The 23,672-nt window shown below is 38.0% G+C and overlaps 1 protein-coding gene across 1 annotated transcript in view; it reads left to right on the top strand.

Annotated features, from left to right (window-relative positions):
* bcl2a (BCL2 apoptosis regulator a) overlaps positions 1-3,626 on the top strand; it is a 52,509-nt gene extending 48,883 nt beyond the window's left edge. The window contains exon 2 of the mRNA XM_046833863.1: positions 1,469-3,626. Coding sequence (XP_046689819.1) covers positions 1,469-1,603 — 135 coding nt within the window. The 3' untranslated portion in view covers positions 1,604-3,626. The remainder of the gene's footprint in view (positions 1-1,468) is intronic.
* Positions 3,627-23,672: the final 20,046 nt, after the last annotated feature.

Here is a 23,672-nt window from a genome sequence, read left to right as displayed (position 1 = left end):
GACGAACACTAGCACTAACTAACAGCAGAGATTCACCAGTATACAATACAACACCTGTAGCAGCTGTAAGGCTTGATTTTTCCGCCACTTCCGCGAGTTCTTCTGCGGCTGAACCGAGATAACCAACGTTAAATGGCAAATTTTTCCCCCCTTGAGCTCGAGATATTAGGGTTCGGCGACATAAAAAAAGTCGGCATAACCGATAAAAAATGCTTAGAAAAAGTGAGAATTTGGCGGTTCCACTTCAAAAACGTCTACTTAATAGGGTTGTCGAGGTAACCGAGGGCGAGATAACCGGGTTCCACTGTATATATATATATATATATATATATATATATATATATATATATATATATATATATATATATATATATATATGTTCATCTCATCCTCACTACTGGAAGTCATGTCCTCTCTATCCACTAAATCTATGATAATATATCGCCATGGTAGCGCCATTTTGTCTTAGGTCAGGCATAGTTTATTTTATTTCTGGGAATGGTGTTTAATAGGGGTTCTCCCACTATTAATTTTCCATCACCTCTCTGGGGAAATAGAGGCTCATTATTTCCTTATAAATGGTCCAGTGAGCAGGAAGGGACGATGAACTTGGCTATTTCCTCGTGGCAATGCTCAGATAAGTGGTGATATTTTGAATGCTGAGCGACAGCAGCCTGTTGAGCAACACACGCTGTGGGTTTTGGCTGCACTGCTCTGGGTTTTACCTTTGGCTTTTCAGACCTGCTGTCTAAAATGCTCCAGGACAGAGAAGCAACAGATGCACTGTGGATAGGAGGGAGGAGACAGAGGACTGACTTAAGGAAGAATGCCTGTTGATTATATTTATTCTTTAACTCAACATCTCTCCATTGTACGGAAATGTACGGCAATAGCAAAAAAGAATCTTAATAGAAATCCTATTATAGGTGCATTGTCTGGCATTTGTTTCCCGTTTAAATATTGCCAAGTTTATTTAAATAAATAGGAGTCTATTTTTCCATCTGTTTTCATCTTTTTCTCGTTATATCTTTGTCGTGCTGACTGGTGGCCTGCAGGGATTCTGTCTGCACAGATGTGAAGTGTCTGGTTTAGAAAACTGTGAAACACAGGGAGAAGCACAGAGAAAAGAAATCCATAAGTCGTTTGTTAATCCATTGTTTTATTTATAGTAAATGTCCTTCTTGTAAAGTATAAAGGTGGATAATATTATGACATAGAGTTAGTCAGTGTTCATTAAACTGTATTTTGTTTATAGCAGACGCCCTGGTCCAGAGAGACATACAAGTGCTTTGAGTGCACTGAGTATTTATTTATTTATTTTTATCTTCTGCTGTTAGGGCTAATATGTAAATCCCTACTATTCCACCAGTGTATCCTGTCATTCAAATGATTTCGAAAGGTATTGGAATGTGTTGTGTTTTAAGGACTGACTTTAAATGTTCCTCATATTTCTTCCTCTGTTTTTCAGGATGCCTTTGTGGAGCTCTACAGTCACCAGAGAGCATCTCTGTTCCACCCCTGGCCCTATTTAAAGACAGTCTTTGGTCTGGCAGCACTGGGAGCAGCAGGAGTCACCATCGGTGCCCTTTTCTCTCAGAAGTGATTGTGGTGAAGTTGATGATATCCAGATCATCAACATCCGTCTTTCTTTCACTGTTTCTCCTCTGGCTTTTGAAGGCCCTTGGTTTTTTTTATCAGCGTAGCACTGCCCTGCTGTTCCATCCATGTTCTGGAGCTGTCCTTGAGACTAAGTGGAAGAAATGCATTTGGGGGAAAAAAAAACAAGACCTAATATAACTATCACTGCCATGTATAGATCTAGATATGTATATATTTACACATATAAAAGCACACACAGCACAGAGCACAACTCCAAAATTCATGGACCACATAAGCACACACAAATGGCGGTTAGTTCTATTGTTGCAAACATTATTTACACTTGAACTATGATGAAACTTTCAGAAGGCCATGTCTGATACTTATTATGATTTCATTACTTTGTGTGTAGCATGAAATGATATCTGTATAGCATAGGAGTTAAACCCCCCCACCCCAAAAAAAAAAAGGAAAAAAAAAAAAAACGTTTTGAAGCAAGAGACTGCGATGAATGCTCCATTGTCTGAATGCATAGTGGATAGCTCCTTTAATTTTTTTTTTTTTTTTTTTTGCATGATAGCCTTTTTAGCATGGAAAAGTACCACCTGTGTAGGACATTGTTGGCTATATTTTTGTTCTTTTTCTTTTTTTTTTTGGGAAATCCTTCTCCTTCTCAACTGTTTCTCAGCATACCTCTCGAAAGGAGCAGATGCTATTTGTCTCTCATTAGGCATGCTCGTCTGTTTGATTTGGCGGGCGAATCTCTTGGTTTGTCCTTGCAGTAAAACTGCTAAGGTTGCTTTGAACAGCTTAAAAGTTGTTTTTCTGGGATATACCACACCTGAATGTATAAAGACCTGTCTCTGTGCATGGTGTGACACTCTAGAGACACTTAACCTTCGTCATCTCATCTGGTGTGTATTTGCTTTCATTTCACATCCTTTTTTTTAAAAAAAAAAAAAAAAAAAAGAAAAGAAATGGAAGAAAGTGAAGGAAATTTTTGAGGGCTAAAATCTATCATGTAAAATTTATTTTAGCAACAGGACAGCAGGATCCATGTAGAGAGATGTAAAAGTGTGTGTGTGTGTGTGTGTGTGTGTGTGTGTGTGTGTGTGTGTATTTGATTGTAAGTAGAACGTGTTGAGAGAGCTTAGCCAGAAAAGGTGGGTATATCTCAGCCACTACAGCAAAAAGAGAAAAAGCAGGGCAGCTGGGGGCAGCCAGGTGTGGCAGGTAGTTGAAGGGGAATTGGGAGGGGGCAGGTGAGGTACAGCAGAGGGACTCCAGCTGGAAACAGAAACTTCATTCAGCCTTGCACAGATGGCATCCAGGAGGCAAAAGCTTGAGAATGAAATATAATAATTATAATAATAATATAGTAAGAATATCAATAATCCTATCAACATTTTATTATTGTTTTCTTGAAAAAAACAAATTTCCCATACATTATTTCCTCGTTATTAGAAAGTTATACATTGGGACACACCTGGACAATTAAGATGGTGCAATGGTGGTCTAATGACCCACTGGAGAAAAATCTATCATTTCAACTATCGGACTTCCGTATATTCCATTCATCAAGTACAGAACCTTGACTGCTGTGCCAGCACTGCCCACTGAAGAACCCCTGAAAAAGTGCTTGGGCTCCCCACCTTTCCGTGTGCTCCCGTAGGAGCTGTAGGAGTCAGCTTGAAGTTGAAGTTGACAACCTGAACCTGTGTGCTTCTGCTGCTGCTTTCATCCTGTATGGACATTGTGTGGAATCAGTTATTCCATTGCTAATTGTAGCACATCCGTCTGTCACATTCAGCTGGGGGGGTAGAAATCTTTGACAATCATGGTGAATCTCATGTAAATATTGTAACCATTCATTTTATTATATCAAGTTAATGGACTTTTTTGTCTCCAGAATGAAAGTCATCAAAGAATCACTCGGGCTGAACAGCAGAACTAGTGTTTCATGTTCGAAAGGTACAAAAAAAAGCAAAAAAAAAAAAAAAAAAAAGCAAAAAAATTTAAAACATGGACATAATACGATGTTAACCTTCTGCTATGAATGCAGATGTATCATGTTAATAATGTATCTTATGAGTATCTATGGGAGAGAATTGAAGACTCGCACTGCAACATCATGTATTTAAATGGCTGCTAATAAGATGTGTAGCTCTCAGCAATGTAACATCCTTGTCATCGGGACACCGTATGATGCTGCTTTATGATACAGCAAAAAACTGCCACTGGTGAGGAGCTGTGCTGAAATCTCCCCTCTCTGTAAGCTTCACTCATCAGAAAAGGGCGTAAAGCTCAGACAGCCTTTGTGTGATTGTATAAACACTCCGACTCAAGAGGAACTGTTGTTTGCCGAGTTTGACAACTGAGGTCAGGGATTAAGTTTCCCAAAAGAAACTTCTGTAGATAAGATTTTGTAGACAAAATACTGCATCTGGTAGTTGGATTTTTTTGTTGTTGTTGCTTTTAAACTGCACAAAAAAAAAAATCTTTGTTTATTTTATTTTTTCATTTTATTTTATTTTTCATTTCATTTTATTTAATTTAATTTTTTTTTTTTTTTAGGGAAAGAGGGCTCAGGCCATGAGGTGATCCTCCATACCTATCTAGTGTAAATTTACAGAAAAGGTAGCACGCTAAGCTGTAACCTTAACTCAAGTTGACTTGTGGAAAGTGTTACAAATTGCCATTATTGCGGTGTTGGGTACTCTTATTATTTCCCTGATCAGCACCTTTCAAAAACAGAATCTGACATGTCTCCTTTGTCCCCAGGAGTAATTATAATGCAACAAAATGATTTTGAATGAAAAAAAGAAAAGTTGAAAAGTAATAACTGCAAAAGATTTCAGTGCAATCTTAGAGCCTCAAATCTTAAAACTTGTGAAACTGTTTTGCAGTATGTTTGCAGTTTTAATTGGACAACGTTCTCATTGATTATGTTGGCTGGGGCAGGGTTTTGTGGGGTTTTTTTATTTTATTTTTTATGCGTTTTCTAGAGTTCGTCCTGGTTTTATACTTTTTTGTTATTTAATATATATGTATATTTTATTATACAAATCCAATATCAAAAGTTGGGATGCTGTGTAAAATGAACATAAAAACAGAATGCAATGATTTTTAATCTCATAAACCCATATTTTATTCTTAATAGAACATAGAAAGTATATAAAATGTTTAAACTGAGGAAATGTGCTAAGAAGACAATGACATTTCTGGATCATATTCACATATGGCTTCTTCTTCGCATGGTAAAAGCTTTAACTGGCCATCGTGGATGACACAGTGAACTGTGTTCACAAACAATGATTTTTGGAGGTGCTTTTGAATCCATGCCGTGATTTTCATTACAGAATCATGCCCATTTTTATAGCAGTGCTTCCTGAGCGCCTGAAGATGATGGGCATACAATATTGATTTTTCACCCTTGTCCTCTGCATACAGACTCTTACAGAATCTTTTGTGTACTGTGTAGTACTGTACTGTAAATAAGATATTCTAATTTTATTTTGAGTAACATCAAATTGTTGAACTAGAAATTGGAACTTGAAAAAAGATTGGAAATTAGAGATTGTTCCACAGTTTGTAGATATAGTTTTTTGCACATTGGTGAACCTTTGCCCATTTTAATGTTTTAATAATTATACCCAATCATGTTACTAACTTGTTGCCAAATAACCTAATTAGCTTTAAAATATTCCCCTATTTTTTCTCTTTAGTAACACTTACTTTTCAAGTTTTTTGTTTCCCTGTCCCAACTTTTTTGGGATGTGTTTTAGCCAATAAATAAACTAATTATAATAATTATAAATATAAATTATAATAATGATATATTATAATTTTTTTTTTTTTTACCTAAAAACTTGTTTTCTTAGCTGAAACATTTAATATTTTATAATATAATCAATGAAAGTGAATAAAATATGGGTATATGAGATTGTCTAAATGATTGAGTTGTTTTTATTTATATTTTGCACAGCATCCCAACATTTTTGCATCAGGGGTTGCATAACATTCGTTCTCCCATTACAAAAAAATAAAAATAAATTCAAAGCCAAAAAAAGGACATTTTCCAGCATCTTAATTGGAGTTAATTGCATATGCGGCGAAACGAAGATTCATGATGAAAAAAATCTGAAAGTCTTATCTATACCCTACATATCTCCCTTTTACCACTATGCATTGTTAATGTTTATGTCCAATGATAAAGCATGAAATCATTGCTTTGGTTTCTTCATCAGTTTAATTATCAAAGTGGGAGTGTTTATCTGAGTAAAGATGGGAGGCTTTTCCGCTGTGTGAACTGATCGGTTCTAATTTCTGTCTTTATGGCAGTACCACTAGGTATTTAACCTGTTATTTACATTATGTATGAGTGTGATTGTTTTTTTTTTTATATATGATTATTATTATTATGATTTTGGAGTTGCTTTCAGCTATGTGATTTTGTATGAATTTCTGCAGAGTCTTGTTTTCAGAAAAATAAGCCCTAAACTGTTCTTTGACATTGTATGTAATTCTATGTTTAAAAAAAAAAAAAAGAAAAAAAAAGAGGTTAATGCACTTTTTTTTGTCTGTTTAGGCAGCTAACATCAGAGAACCTGTTCCAAACCATGCCACAACGAAAGAGCCAAGCTATTCATAACATTCATTTTGTTCGGTTTTGTACCTTTTATTTCACAGGGTAGCACTAAATTTCATTTACCGAACCTATAAACCTGAACAAAATTTCCACATTCTTTTGTATATTAAAAAGATAATACCTAGTGGATCATAGTTTACTGTACTTTATTATCAGACCCTCTTACTGTAGTCTTACTTGTTTGTTTCACTTTCGAAATGTAGCCCGTGAAAACCACTGTTCAAGCTGTTGTTATGTTGTATTTTTGTTTTAATTTATACTCATAACACTTTGGTATTTCCAATGTGCCCATAGTCTTCTTCCTATCATAAGCTAAAAATTCTGAGTTCTAATTAAAAGAAAAAAACCTGCCTTACCATCTGCGATCTGTCACTGAATCATTGAATCAAATTTAATCCATAGCACTCTGTTATAATCTGTCACATTTTTCTATTGTGTGTGTGTGTGTGTGTGTGTGTGTGTGTGTGTGTGTGTGTGTGTGTGTGTGTGTTAAATAATCCTCTGTTTAACTTGAGCTCGTTGAGATGAGTGTGAATAAGAAAACGTGTCTTATGTACTTTAGTCAACACATCAGAAACATCAGGACCCTAGAGTGAGGAGTCTGTGTGTGTGTGTGTGTGTGTCTGTCTGTCTGTCTGTCTGTCTGTCTGTCTGTCTGTCTGTCTGTCTGTCTGTCGTCTGTAACCTACTGAGATTGTTCTCAGTAGTTTCCATCACTGTGTCATAAGTGCTACAGCAGACATCTCACAGCTTGTCAGACGTTCCAAAACTCTAGCATTACCTCCGGACCTGCTGGAAATGAAAGAGATGGTCACAGCGACGCCGGTGCTGGTGTTCACACTCGTTTCTTCAAGCATTAATTTCTTCACGTCAGTAAGGACAACTGGGGTGTTTTTTCTAGCTGCAGGGCTTGAACTGCTGCAATCCCACTGGAAATCTCCATCATTCGACATTACACCAAACTAACCTCCTCCTGCATTCAAAGCCCCCCACAGCTGATTCACAACCTCCTCTTTAGAGAAAAAGGAATGAAAAACGCAAGCTTGGAGAGTTTCACCCTCGGGAATGGCAAGGCAAATTTAGCTCAGGTTTTCGAGTTCTGGTGCAAATACGATCCTCTCAGCGCATGAAATATTTGAAATGTTTGGAAGAAGGAGAATTTGTAAGGTTTGTTTTTTATGCTTGTCTTCATGGACTGCCTGTGTGCACTGCTTGGTAAATGTGCACAGCCAAAGGGGGAAAATTTGAGCTCTAAATATCCATACTTGTGATGAGGGAATTATTATTAATTTGAAAGAAACACAGAAAACGTAATTACAATCCACTAATGCCAGTAATGTTTGCATGGGAATTTTATATTTATTTGCAGAATCCCATATGAGACAATTTTTCCATTAATCTAATATTTTAATCAGAAATTTCAAGTTCTCTAAACTGACTACAAAGAAAATCTCATTTAAAAATAGGATCAAAATATTTAGTAACATTTTCCCTACCTATATTTTTTAATCTTGATTATGCATGAATTACATTCAGAAAGCAGTCAGTCTACTCAGTACATTTTGTACATTTAAGCAATAAAAACGGAAATAAAAACTCAATAATCAATGATGAGGTGGTGTGATATGGCCTGATGTGATGCAGTTACTGTTACCTGTACCAGAATTATACATTTTCTTTTAACAGCATGCCCCAAAGTGTTTTTTTTTATCTTATATTACAGCAATTTGCCATTGCTGCCAGAATTTCTTTCTTTGTGCACAACATATAATATTGCAAAATCTCTACAAAACCCATTAGTTCCTGTTATTACCCTTATATCCAGCTTCTATTTAATTTTTTCCCTCTTGATATTGTCTAGTTTCAAAGAAACCACAAAATACAAAGCCCTTCACGTTTACCTCTGACTGATACAAAGCTCAAGCACTGTAGACTTCTCCTAAAAATGCTACAAAAGCATCCCTTCACAAGTTACTGTATAAACAATTACACACTTTTTAAACTGTTTAACTGGTGCACCTCTGTAAATTGTTACTATAGAAACAGCAATGTATTAGGATGTGATTTAATTGACAAAAACAACATTTAATGGCATTTAAAAAGGTTTCATTCGCATGATTATGCCAGTTTGATAACTTAGTATATAATTTAAACACTTTTTAAAGTTAAATTAAAGTGTTATTATTTGTTTTGCGATCTTTTTTATTGTTTAAGCAGAGGACTATTTTGTAGTAAAGTCATTATAAAGGTAAACACTGACAAATTTACCTCACATTTAAAAAGAATAATAAAGTCAATGCAAAAGACTTGATTTCTTCTTAAAAAATTTAAAAATTCTATTAATTGAGGTCTTCAATTGATTTGGATAACATTCCATTTTAAATATCCACACTTCAGACAATGTCTATTTTACATTAGATTATTCTTATTGTTTAGATAAACAGCTGGAATTTATTTAATTAATTAATTCAGTTAAATTAAATTTATTTCCTCTTGCGTTGCTGAAAGCAGAAGCGAGTTATTTACCGTGGGAGGGCAACTCTAAACTGGGTATTACTTTTCACTGGTATGGTAACACTAACCTGGAAAAGGGAATGAAGTGTTTCTTTAAAGGTGAATTAAAGTACCTAATAAGTACAAGGATTACATTTTCAGGCTTGTTTCAAAGACAGAGGAAAAAGATTGATTGCATATAAATATTTTGGACAACCATATTGTTGTTAGAAACAAGGACCTGAATTTGATTGATTAGTTAAACTAGTCATGTTCCTCTACAAGTAGCTTTTACAGTTAACATTGTAAGAGTGGCACATTTTCTGTCTGCCTGTGAAGTTTGTGAACCTCAACATACTATAAATACATACATACATACATACATACGTACATACGTATATACATAGAAACCTAATTCTGTGCTGAGATAATCTTACACTTTAGGCATTGGTATTCAACATAACATCACTTGTGCTAATTGAGGCAAAAGCTTACATCTAAACTGAATACTACCCCCCAAACTTCACCCGAAAAAAACCCACTCGGATGAAATAAAATGTTTTACATGTTAATAGGTACTGTTATGTGTTCATCATTGCTTCACAGGGATTTTACTGTTCGGGTCATTCATAAACTGATCATTTGGGCCCCTTACATGTAATCCATCTTTGGAATTTTAAGTTCGTTTAGTCCTAATCTGGGCCAGACATTACATCGTTTTCCATTCAATTCAACACAAATTAATTTTGTAGTAGACAAAGAAGCCCTTTGTCACCATAGTTATATTTTGCTTCAAAGCTTGTGCAGTTTATGCTGTAAAGTGGTAACATATTGTATTGCTAGTTTTTTTGCCTGCCCAAACAACAGTTCTGTCTAATGCACAGTAGACCAGTGGCACCCAACACAGAAAGTGTTGGCTCAGTGGTTAAGACTTTATAATAATGATCCTAGGGATGACAATTTGGACTCTTAGATTAAGACTCTTGACCCTAGGCTGCTATATTGTATCCTGAAAAGATATAAGGACAGGTGGCTTCCTGGAGGTAAAATCTCATCATAAGAAAACACTGTTTTCTTCTCACACTGTTTCTGTTCCTGCAGAAATCATGATCAAAACCTGCCTGATTCCAGTTATGTATTTATTTTTTGTTTGCATGGACTAACTGCATTTTCTAACAATTCTATTTTTTTTCTAAACATAATCCAATTTGTCATCATAATTATGCTAGAGCAGAAACATACAATTCCAGTATATTGTTTGCCATGGAACAGCCACAAAGAACAAGCAGGTAATGAGAGAATGTATACACTGGTACGCTTAAAATGGCAGCCTACTTTTTGACTTGTAAAAGACAAGCATGACACTGGCATAATTTAAATAGGGGCAGACAGGAACCAACTTTAAAAGCTATTGGCAGGGCTAAAAAAGCATGTTTTAGGTTTAAGGGTGTCAACTAATGATGGCAAAACAAAGCTTCTAACCAACTGTACTGACAAAATGCTCATTACTCCACACTTTAAGTATGCATCAGAAGCCTCTAGTGGTCAAAAATATAAGCGTTTGTTGCATAAACTGTTTTAGATGACATCACAGTGTACAAGATTAGGACAAATAAATCAGATGAATTTATTATTATTACATTACATGAGAAAAATGTAATACACGTACGTTAATTCTAATGTAGGTGTATAAAACTTTTCTCTATAAATAACTTTGTTATCGCTGGTAGAGCAAGGTTTAATTTTTACAATTATGTATTTAAGTTTAAAATCTACAAAAGTATAGTGTTTAACTGGACAGTGAATGGTTTTACTTGAAATGTGCAAGGACTGGGTTTAAAAGAGTGAAAATAGTTGTGCAAGGTCAAAGTCTAGATGACTTCATACAATATGGCATTTCAAGAGAATTTTTAGGAACCAATCCCTGAACCTGGCTTTAAATCATCATCAGTGACACCACAGAAAATCAACACGACCATAAATACAGAACTTTGCTTGAAAGTATTATACAGACATACAGTACAGTACTGTGCAAAAGTAAAGGGAGAATGCTTTAAAAAATAAACGTGTTAAGCTTTCAGGTCAGGTATCCTCAATGCTGAGAAATACAGGCAAATACTTATCAATCATGCATTATCATTACAAGGGCATCTGACTTCTTCATCAAAGAGAACAACAAGGAGTTTTGAAAGTAATAGTTTTGGCCCCCACGGAGTCTTGATTTCAACATCATAGAGTCTGTCTGGGATGACATGAAGAGACAGAAGGATTTGGTTCAAATTTTTTGGAACAACCTACCTGTCTCGTTCCTTCAAAAACTCTACATAGAAGTGCAAGTTTTGCAGGCAAAGGGTGGTCACACCAAAAGCTTAATTTGGATTTCTTTTCTGTTAATACTGTTAACTTTCTCTTTTGTTCATTGATAAAAAATAAACTATTAACACACAGCATTCTTTTTTTACTGCAAGTTTTTTTTACAAGTGCCTAAAACTTTTTCATATATGATATGATATAACATTTTTATACACTGTTTTTCAACATAACAACGGGGTTGTTAACTGTGGCTAAATCCTCTTTAAAAAATAAATTTATACTACACCAAAACATAGACAAAAACAAACAAGCAAACAAACAACCACAAAGCACTGTTATGAGATAATTGGTGCTTCACTTATGTCTCACCAAATGGCTTGGGGTATTCCTAAAAGGGACATTTTAAACGCTTCCAAGGGAGTTCACCAGGGGACTTGTTAGATTGTTAGTCCCTTCTGAGTCTCTGTATGTGCAAACCATCACATTTTCTTTAAAACAACATATAACAATTAACTGCATTTTATTGGGACCTGGGCTTTAGTGCATTTTATTTGTTCATAGTACTAGCTATTCCATCACCTTCCATTTACTTACACAGTAATATCCATCACATCCTTATGCTTTCTTCTGGTAATGTTTGTTCTCTAAAAAATAGTTAGCAGTTAGGATTTTTCCACTGAAGTGTCGTTAACTATAAACTTGTACTAACATGGTGCAATGGTTAATTCGGTGTTAACCCTGTTCTTATTATCACAGTACACTGTCGTCACACTCATGACTAGCAGGTTCTTTTGCAGTCACACACCAAAAAGACTATGTTTATGGGTAAGCAATGTACAGAAACAGAAATGGGTAGCTGTCCCTTTATTATTAACATCTCCCTGCTATCTCCCCCTGACAGCCTGTGATCTGTCTCAGACCCCTAAGACTCAGCCTGCCCATTCTCATCCTTAGGCTCTTGGGTTTCAGGGCCTGTAGTTCAGCCTGAAGCTCAGAACTTGAAAGTCTGCTTTTCAAAAAGAATTTCTGTTTGATTCTTGTACAATAGAACTTTGTGTGCACACAGACTTTGTGATTGTTATCCTAGTGGGTTGGAAAACATATTGCTTTTTGTTTCTTTAGTCTGAGAGTCTGACTTAGCATCATGTACATTTTATAGTTTATGCAATATTAATGGCTATTTAAATTTAAAGTTTTAAAACACAGAAAAACCCCCCAATGATCCAATTGAATCAACCATTCCTGGGTTTACTGCATAAAAGTCTAGAATTTACAGAGGATGACTGCAAACAAATAAAAAAAATCAAACAAACAATAACATCTAATGAGTGTTGTGTCTGTGGGTGGAAATGCTGACGATAGATGAATATGAGTAGAAATGCCTTTTTTTTAACTGACAGGTAGAATATAGTAAATAATCAAATAATCGGTCAGATGTGTTGAGCAGAAAATCATCCCAAAATTTCACTTCTGTTAGACAGTTAGACTCAAATACATAGTGGAATTTCAGAAAGTGATTAGATACAAGTATGATTTATAAGCTAGTGCCATATAAAATACTAAAACTAAAACCATAGCTTTAAAATAAATGCTATGGTTGCAATTAACTCCCTGGTTGGTTCATTCTCAGTTCAGTTCAGGGTTGGCTCCTTCAACCCTGAAGGTTTACGTGTCGCGGCTTATATTACCCCGCCTGGGGGGTAATCGCTGGGTAGGCACCCTCTTGTGACACGTTTCCTCCACGGCGCCCAGAGGTTGAGGCCTGGGACGTGACCCAGAGTGCCTGTCTGGGACTTGGCCGTTGTGTTGGTGGCTCTATCTGAGCCCCCCTTCGAGCCCCTGGCCGAAGTGGCCCTTATGGACCTGTCTGTAAAGACCGCTTTCCTTCTGGCAATTTTCTCCCTGAAGAGGGTTGGGGACCTGCAAGCTCTGTCCGTGGCCCCGTCTCGCCTGGAGTTTGCCCCTGGCATGGCCAGTGCATTCCTCTAACCAAAACCTGGGTAGGTACCTAAGGTGCCTACGGCTCCCTCACGACCTGTCGTGCTGCAGGCATTTTGCCCTCCTCCGTTCTTAGCCCCTGACCAGGAGAAGCAAAACTGGCGAGCACTGGACACTTATCTCCACAGGACGAGTCCAGGGAGGAAGTCGGAGCAAATGTTTGTCTGTTATGGCCCTAACAGGAAGGGATTTTCTGCCAATAAGCAGACTCTCAGAAGGTGGGTAGTGGATGCTATCTCATCATCTTACGAGTCCTCTGGTCTCCCTGCTCTGCTCAGGGTCAAGGCTCCACTCGGAGTGTGGCGGCCTCTATGGCCTGGTCCGCTGGAGTCCCACTCCAAGACATCTGCAACGCCGTGGGCTGGTCCATCCCCCTAACCTTCGTCAGGTTTTATGACCTGGACCTTAGAGCCACTCCGGGCTCCTCTGTCCTACGTGCTGGTTGCAAGGCTCTCTCACACTTGGGAGGGTTTGTTCAGTGTGGCGTGATTGGACACTCGTTCCCAAAGTGTTGCGACGTAGCTCAAGTTCCCGAATGGGGAAAGTCTCTATGTTACGTATGTAACCCTTGTTCCCTGAGGGAACGAGATGCTGCATCCCTGGGCCACACTAATGTCGCTACCTCTGCTCAGCCATTTTGTAGCTCCTGGTTTTTGCGACGTCGCCCGCCGATGAGGTCACAACTTGCCTATTGGCCAGATTTCACAAGTGGTTCAGAGCGTGGACAAAAGCGTTGCGACGCAGCGTCTCATTCCCTCTGGAATCTAGGGCTACATATGTAACCTACAGATGTAAATGCACTAGTTGTGGATTGTTCTTTCAGTGTACATGTTTATAGTTAGGTTTAGGTCTGGGGACTGGAATGGTCTTGCCAAAAACTCAATGACATTTTTGTCTTTTGTTTGTTGCTAAACAAGGTAGCAAGACATTGCAAAATGTAGGCACTTAGGTTTTTTTGGTTATATTAAGAAAATCTTTTTTTTTTTTTTCCAAATAGATGCTGGCATGAAGACTTGGTGAGCCCCAAATGCCACCATCCTCTGCATAATTTCAGCTGTGATCTTTGGAGAATTTTATAAAAAAAATTTTATTTCAGTAACCTTCTTACTATGCATCAGTACAGGATGCGCTTCTCTTCCAGGCAGGTTCATTACAGCTTCAGTTAAGAGCCTTTAGGTAGGTAACTATTTTTTATAGCCAGTGATTTGTTAATGAAGGTTAAACACTTTTCTGTTTATGGATTTTCAAATTTTCTATTTTGGCCTCTGTGTCAGGTAAAATATAAAATATAAATGAGAACATGCTTCAGTCCCAAATTGTTCATAACAAAATAGATAATACTAAATATATATATATATATATATATATATATATATATATATATATATATATATATATATATATATATATATATATTACAAATATATATATTTGTATATTGGCTTCCTTGTGATGCATATATCATCCAGAAAATGCAAGTTTCATTTCCAACAATGGGAAAAAGCAAATATCTTATGTAGTTTCTAAAAGACAATATTAAATATTAAACAAAACAGTTTACACCAGTCAACCTGTTCAAAATTGTACACACCGTGGCTCTTTATGTATCGTGTGTTGAATGGGTATAAATTTGTATAAATTCTGTTATTGTGTATTTCATGATGTACAACCTTAAGTCTATTTAACTGTGAGGTTAAGCAAATTACCATAAGCATGTCTGTTAGTAAAATATATACCTTTTTTTTTTAGATCCCATATATTTTTGACCAATATCTCTGGGCCTGACTATATGTAGATATAGTTTTTATAGAGACAAAATGAAAAATAACTTTGCATTGCATTCTGGGGAAGGGAACCAGGCCGTGTCCACAGCATCAAACTATCCTCTTTGTGCCCAGAAGCAATCAGGAAACAATAGCGAATTAATTTATGCATGGAAGTCAAAGACACTTCTTCACGGTGTGAGCAGAAATATGTAGATCTCTCTTAGTTGGGCTTTTCCATTCTGACACAGAGAGCCTAGGCTTGGCCATCTGCTAGTTTTAATAGGTCACCAACAGACACATTTCTTCTTGAAGTGTGCAGGGTGCTTGGGGGACTGCCGAGACAATGACAGTGCTGTCAGTGCACAGCAGCATGTTGCGATCGAATGTGCTCAACATGAGCAAGGAGCCAGAAGATGATGCCAGGGTCTGCAGGGAGAGAAAAAAAAGAGGGAATGAAGGGGAAATGAAAATGTTTACAAAGGCAACCAGTGCAAAAAAAAACACAACAAACTGCTGCTGCTGCAGATGCAGATGCATATACAGTCCCAGAGCAGGGTCTGCTCATTCCTGACACACTGGGCAGAGAACAAGTGAATTTCCATTGTAAATGTGCCTCCCTGTACACTCTGGAGGTGCTGTGCTAATTAAAGCCACATTAGGATGATGGGGAAAGTTTGAGCTGGATGTATGACATGTCATGTTGTGTGAGGAAAATCGTATATTGAAACTTTCCAAGTATAATGTCATACCACCTATCACTCAGTTTATCCAGCTGAAATCATTGCAGAGTTACATATGTTCATTTGCAATCAGTATATTCAAAATATACTATTTTGATTATACTAAATATTACCAATTAAATCAGTATGTTCATATATGTTTGGCAGAGAATAATCATTGGAAAACTGTATCAGATAGTATAGACCATAGAGTGCCAGATTTGAAGTGAAACTAAACAGTATGTAAAAACGTTTTTGAGCACAATCATTATAGTTATTACCTACACTTACTATTAACAGCAATGCTGCATGATCATTATTAATATCTGTTATTCATTTCTCTAAAGCTTACAAAATATTCATCCTTTCTCCGGTGTATTTAACTGAGCCAATAAAAAACAAGAAAAAATCTAACCCTAGACTGATCATTTAATGGTTCTCTATTTGACTCTGATTCTTACATAAGGAAATCCCATGTTTATTTAATGATCTACAAAGTCAAGTACCTATTTAACAGACTAGAATTTATTTAAGTATATTTTTAGTAACATGAGGCAGCCAAAATCCAATAGATTATTTAAAACCTTGGCAGGCCATCAATACACAGGCCTTTCACACATACCTGAATCAATCCACCTTACAGATTTACAGACTTACAGAAACCATCATTATTATAGAGAAATGCAGTATAACAGAGCACTGCATCACAGACAGGTAGCTCATGCAATAAGAATGAATTCCATTCACAAGTCTTTTTTCACTGCAGCCACAGCTGCACATAGATCATCTCAAGTAAAAGCATTAATATTAACCTCATAAAATGATCCTGGGTTTTTTGTTCATTTTTGTTAATTTGTTCTGGCCATTACGGTTTTCCTGGGAAAAATCCATCTTCTAATTCAACTAATTTCTAAAATCTTTCTTCTAAAAATCAATTTCTTCTCCTCTGTCAGCCAAAATAAAATGAACAAAACAGCTATTTAATCCACACATATATATTTGAGCTTGTGCAGTGTGCTACAGATGTGGGTTTTAAACTCTGGCCATTTAATCAAAAAATGTGTAAAGGCTGACATTACTTTATGCTTGCTAGCTCGGCAATTTAAAATCCGTTCAGTTAATGCAACATGCATCAAGCAACATGTAGGTAGGCAGAGGTAGAAAGTAACGAATTAAAATTACTCGCGTTACTCTTCTTGAGAATTTTTTTGTGTACTTCTGCTTTGTAAAGTAGTTTTTAGTAATTTTACTTTTACTAAAGTATGTATTGCACTTAACTACATTTTAAATCATATCTGCTACTGAGTAAAAAAAGAAAAGAAAAGAAAATTATGCAAGAGGAAAAAGAATTGTGCCCCTGAAACTAATACACTGATTGATTGATGGTCGGAGAACAAACACTCTAAACTCACTAGAAAGAAATATGAAGACGGTCAAGACAGATGCCAGTGATGCAGACACTAATAACCAAGAAATTCCATCGAATCAAAAGTTATTCAATGTGTGCTTTAGAATTCTGAATCTGCATTTGTGATTTCTCTTATTATCATAAATCACATTATACCAGAAGATTTATTTTGCTGCAAAAGAGCATAACTAACATTAGACCCAAGTCTTGCACTGTGGTGTTTTTATTTTGTTATTGTTATTACTTTACTTAGTACAGGTGTTCCTTCAAATTAAAAACAACTAGTTTGAGATTCATACCCCCTTGTCCTTTTTGAACTACACTACACTGCAAGTGTACATTTTAAATAAGCTACATTTTACCTTCACTTGAGTAGATAAGTAAAATTGCATTAAAGTAACTACTTTAACTTGAGTAGAATATTTTACTACACTTTCCACCTTTGGCTAAAGCCATTCGTGCTGCTGATTCTGAAGGCCTGAAGATTCCTTTGACCCCAGTAACATGATGTGATGGCTGATAGGATTGGATAGAAACTCTACCGTAAACTTACATTCAGTTGCGCTTCTCCTTAAAGAAACTCTATGAAATTAAGAGAATAGACTATTGGGAATAATTGAATACATATTACAAACATATATTAAAATGTAAATCAGCAAATCTTGCTGGCCCTGACAGGCCGCCACTTTTAAAACTATTTATGTGTGTGTGTGTGTGTGTGTGTGTGTGTTTCACATCAGGTGCAGATAATAATGTTGTTACTTCTTTAGGTTGTCCTAATTTTGATACCAGAAACATCCCACAAGACCTGCTGTTCTGTAGATGCTCTGAACCAGTCATCTAGCCATCATAACTTGGTCCTTGTCAAAGTCACTCAGATCCTTACACTCGCTTATTGTTCCTGCTTCCATCACATCAGCTTTGAGAACTGACTGCTTCGTTGCAGTCTCGACAGGTTACAGTGTAATAAGATAATGATAATCACTGAATAATGTTCACTTCACCTTTCAGTGGTTTTAAAGGCTGATTGGTTAATATATCCCAAGTGTCCCAAAAGTCTCCACACATATACATGTTTAATAAAATTAAAATGTTAATTAAAAATGGCAACAATTTAAATGTTATTTTCTGCCACTTTTGATGAATGACTTTTTTTCACATTTTGACCAGTTTGTGATGAATGCACAGCAAATGCACAAGTTCTGCAATGTTGCAGCATCTCACTTCACACCATTGCAGAACTTGTGCATTTGCTGTAGAATGTTAACCACTTAAACTTGCACTAATTTGTGGAAGACAAGACTGTTTTCTAACAGTGCAGCTATTCAAGTAAGGAAAGAAAAACCATAGTGCTTTTTGCACTATTAAGCTAAACCTATCTTCTGTCCCATACAGAAGCCCATTCAATTCACTTTACACATGTATGATTCGACATTACACATGATGTTACTAATGTTACTTATAATATGGACACAATATGCAGACTGTTATAATAAACTATATACAATATACATCTGGCCTTTTTCAATTCAATTTAATTCGATTAATTTTTATTTGTGTAGCACTTTTAACAATGAACATTGTCTCAAAGCAGCTTTACACAGATAATGTGGTGATTAAAAATGAATATGTTCTTTTTAAGTAAGTTTGTCCATGATGAGCAAGCTGGTGGCGACTGTGGCAGGACAAAACTCCCGAGATGGCATAAGAAAGAAATCTTGAGAGGAACCAGACTTAAGAGGGAACCCATCCTCATCTGCTGATCATCTGGTGATCAGAAGCGAAAAGAAGTCCTGAGTCGATGTAGCAGTCTGTTGACATTAACTACAGTCCAATCCATCCTCGAGGCTCCCGTTCTTACTCCAGAATTTCATGGAACAACCCAAGGCGTTAATGAGAAACCGTCCCAAGCTGCACAGAGTGGCCTCCAATCGAAGAGAACACCATCTAGAGGCAGGCCTGAACGAAGTGGGAAGATCCAACTAGTTTTTCTGCATCCTGTAACAACATCTTATTTCTAATTTTAGCAATATTTCTAAAGTAAAAGAAGGCGATCCTGGTAATATTATTCACATGAGCCTCAGAGGAAAGACTAGGGTCAATAATCACACCAAGGTCTTTGACTGCTGTACACGCTGAAACAGAAACACCATCCAGAGATGCTACTTAATCGGAAAGTTTGCTTCTAGTTGCATGTGGTCCTAGTAAAAGTACCTCCGTCTTATCTGAGTTGAGCAGAAGAAAGTTAACAAGCATCCACAGTCTAATGTCCTTTACACACTCCTCAACATTATTAAGCTGATCTCTCTCATCTGGCTTTGCTGAGATATACAGCTGTGTATCATCAGCATAGCAATTGGAGCGAATACCATGTTTATGTATAATTTCACCTAGAGGCAGCAAATATAAAGAGAAAAGCAGTGGGCCTAAAACAGATCTTTGCAGAACACCAAACTTTACCTTAGAGAGTGTGGAGAACTCACAATTTACATCAACAAACTGATAGCAATCAGTCAAATGAGACCTGAGCCAAGAGAGAGCTGTTCCCTTTATTCCAACAACGTTCTTAAGTCTAGCAAGCAGTATAGTATGATCAATGGTGTCAAAAGCTGCACTAAGGTCGAGCAAAACAAGTAAAGGTCATTTTGTGTAGTGTTAGAACTCCTTCTGCAGATTATACATGTGTAGAGTCTGCCCCTTAGTGGAGATATTCTAAAACTGCATATTCTATATAATGCTATCCTATTAAATATTAATATTTCATATGTACTTGCTTGTGTTTGTCTTTTAACTCGGCATAGTGCAAAGTAAAATCACTTTTTTCCTGACGATACTAATTAAGTGAAAGAAATTTTATTCAGGCTGGTTATTATACTCGTGTATACACTGAGATGTTGATAATAAAATAACAGCAGTAGCAATAAAACTTCCCTTAGGACAAACTAGGAGACTAGGAAAGAATGCCCCTGTGCACAATACAAATTCCATAAAGATATGGTTTACATAAAATAGGATAAGAAAAGATATACCTTTTTTCGTCCCACAGTGGGGAAATTTCTCTGTTACAGCAGCAAAGAAAAAGAAATGTGCAAATATGAAACATAATACAGTACATGGGTTTGAGGTAAAGATCTTGAGTGGCATGTTTAAAGAGCTCTGATTTTAACACAATAAATTGGAATGCTGACTGACCCCAGGTCCCCTCACCCTACATTGGTACCTGACTTCATTAGCACCCTTGTGGCTGAATTATTCTGAATCTCCACAAAAACACTTTCATCTCTCTTTACATAGACTAACAACTGTATACCAAAAACATCCCACACACCATGACCCAGTCATCTTGCCACAAGAATTTGGCCCCTGCTAAAGTCACTCAGATCCAAAAAACTGTCATTTTTCCTCCTTTTAGTACAACAACTTTGAGAACTGAATGTTAACCTGCTGCCTAACATATCCTATATGCCCCACGGTGAGAAGCTTATGGGCCTTGTAAACAGAAATCATAAGGACATCTATTCAGTATATTGGTTATGTGCAGCAGGCATGGGACAGGGCTTTGGTCCACATCCATCCCTCATTTAGGCAGCCAGTGATGGTCATGCTCCCAATTTTGAGGTATTGCTGAATGCATGTGAAATTCAGTAGTGATTGAGATTCAGCTGATGGAGCACTACTGCATTTATTCATAGGAAGCGAAAAAAAACTACAACATGATATTGTCAAGGACATGGGCTTGATAAGAATGTGTTTGAGCAACCAGGAGAATTCCCCGTCCAAAGGTTGTCCCCCAATATAAAATATAAAATATTTTAAAAATCGCACTCTCTATTATATGTATTCTCTATTATATGAAAATTATATGTATGTATACCTAAAATAATTGTGTAAGTAGAAAAAAACCTGCAAAAATGCATTTACAAACAGTTGAGTTCCCCCCTCCCCTTCCTCACAGTGGTTTGACCCACTGCCTGTTTTCTCAGTTTATCTCACCTTCACTACACACACACACGAGTCAGGTGTGTGTTCATCTCACCTACTCTACACACACAAGTCAGGTGTGCGTTCATCTCACCTTCACTACGCACACACAAGTCAGGTGTGCGTTCATCTCACCTACTCTACACACATGAGTCAGGTGTGTGTTCATCTCACCTACTCTACACACACGAGTCAGGTGTGTGTTCATCTCACTCTACACACACGAGTCAGGTGTGTGTTCATCTCACCTACTCTACACACTCGAGTCAGGTGTGTGTTCATCTCACCTTCACTACACACACGAGTCAGGTGTGTGTTCATCTCACCTTCACTACACACACACGAGTCAGGTGTGTGTTCATTTCACCTACTCTACACACACACGAGTCAGGTGTGTGTTTATCTCACCTACTCTACACACACGACTCAGGTGTGTGTTCATCTCACCTACTCTACACTCGAGTCAGGTGTGTGTTCATCTCACCTTCACTACACACACGAGTCAGGTGTGTGTTCATCTCACCTACTCTACACACACGAGTCAGGTGTGTGTTCATCTCACCTACTCTACACACACGAGTCAGGTGTGTGTTCATCTCACCTACTCTACACACACACGAGTCAGGTGTGTGTTCATCTCACCTACTCTACACACACGAGTCAGGTGTGTTCATCTCACCTTCACTACACACACACACACAGTCAGGTGTGTGTTCATCTCACCTACTCTACACACACACGAGTCAGGTGTGTGTTCATCTCACCTACTCTACACACTCGAGTCAGGTGTGTGTTCATCTCACCTTCACTACACACACGAGTCAGGTGTGTGTTCAGCTCACCTACTCTACACACATGAGTCAGGTGTGTGTTCATCTCACCTTCACTACACACACGAGTCAGGTGTGTGTTCATCTCACCTACTCTTCACACACGAGTCAGGTGTGTGTTCATCTCACCTTCACTCTACACACACAGTCAGGTGTGTGTTCATCGCACCTACTCTACACACACGAGTCAGGTGTGTGTTCATCTCACCTACTCTACACACTCGAGTCAGGTGTGTGTTCATCTCACCTTCACTACACACACGAGTCAGGTGTGTGTTCATCTCACCTACTCTACACACACGAGTCAGGTGTGCGGTTCATCTCACCTTCACTACACACCGAGTCAGGTGTGTGTTCATCTCACCTTCACTACACACACACGAGTCAGGTGTGTGTTCATCTCACCTACTCCACACACACGACTCAGGTGTGTGTTCATCTCACCTACTCTACACACTCGAGTCAGGTGTGTGTTCATCTCACCTTCACTACACACACGAGTCAGGTGTGTGTTCATCTCACCTACTCTACACACACACGAGTCAGGTGTGTGTTCATCTCACCTACTCTACACACACGAGTCAGGTGTGTGTTCATCTCACCTCTACACACACGAGTCAGGTGTGTGTTTATCTCACCTTCACTACACACACGAGTCAGGTGTGTGTTCATCTCACCTACTCTACACACACGAGTCAGGTGTGTGTTCATCTCACCTACTCTACACACACGAGTCAGGTGTGTGTTCAGCTCACCTACTCTACACACATGAGTCAGGTGTGTGTTCATCTCACCTACTCTACACACGAGTCAGGTGTGTGTTTATCTCACCTTCACTACACACGAGTCAGGTGTGTGTTCATCTCACCTACTCTACACACGAGTCAGGTGTGTGTTCATCTCACCTACTCTACACACACGAGTCAGGTATGCGGTTCATCTCACCTTCACTACACACATGAGTCAGGTGTGTGTTCATCTCACCTTCACTACACACACACGAGTCAGGTGTGTGTTCATCTCACCTACTCTACACACACACGAGTCAGGTGTGTTCATCTCACCTACTCTACACACACACGAGTCAGGTGTGTGTTCATCTCACCTACTACACACACGAGTCAGGTGTGTGTTCATCTCACCTTCACTACACACACGAGTCAGGTGTGTGTTCATTTCACCTTCACTACACACACACACGAGTCAGGTGTGTGTTTATCTCACCTACTCTACACACACGACTCAGGTGTGTGTTCATCTCACCTACTCTACACACTTGAGTCAGGTGTGTGTTCATCTCACCTTCACTACACACACGAGTCAGGTGTGTGTTCATCTCACCTACTCTACACACGAGTCAGGTGTGTGTTCATCTCACCTACTCTACACACACACGAGTCAGGTGTGTGTTCATCTCACCTACTCTACACACACACGAGTCAGGTGTGTGTTCATCTCACCTACTCTACACACACGAGTCAGGTGTGTGTTCATCTCACCTTCACTACACACACACACGAGTCAGGTGTGTGTTCATCTCACCTACTCTACACACACACGAGTCAGGTGTGTGTTCATCTCACCTACTCTACACACTCGAGTCAGGTGTGTGTTCATCTCACCTTCACTACACACACGAGTCAGGTGTGTGTTCAGCTCACCTACTCTACACACATGAGTCAGGTGTGTGTTCATCTCACCTTCACTACACACACGAGTCAGGTGTGTGTTCATCTCACCTACTCTTCACACACGAGTCAGGTGTGTGTTCATCGCACCTACTCTTCACACACGAGTCAGGTGTGTGTTCATCGCACCTACTCTACACACACGAGTCAGGTGTGTGTTCATCTCACCTACTCTACACACTCGAGTCAGGTGTGTGTTCATCTCACCTTCACTACACACACGAGTCAG

This window comes from Silurus meridionalis, chromosome 21 (genome assembly GCF_014805685.1).
Source record: "Silurus meridionalis isolate SWU-2019-XX chromosome 21, ASM1480568v1, whole genome shotgun sequence".
NCBI lineage: Eukaryota > Metazoa > Chordata > Actinopteri > Siluriformes > Siluridae > Silurus > Silurus meridionalis.
This window is presented reverse-complemented; position numbering and strand designations above follow the sequence as displayed.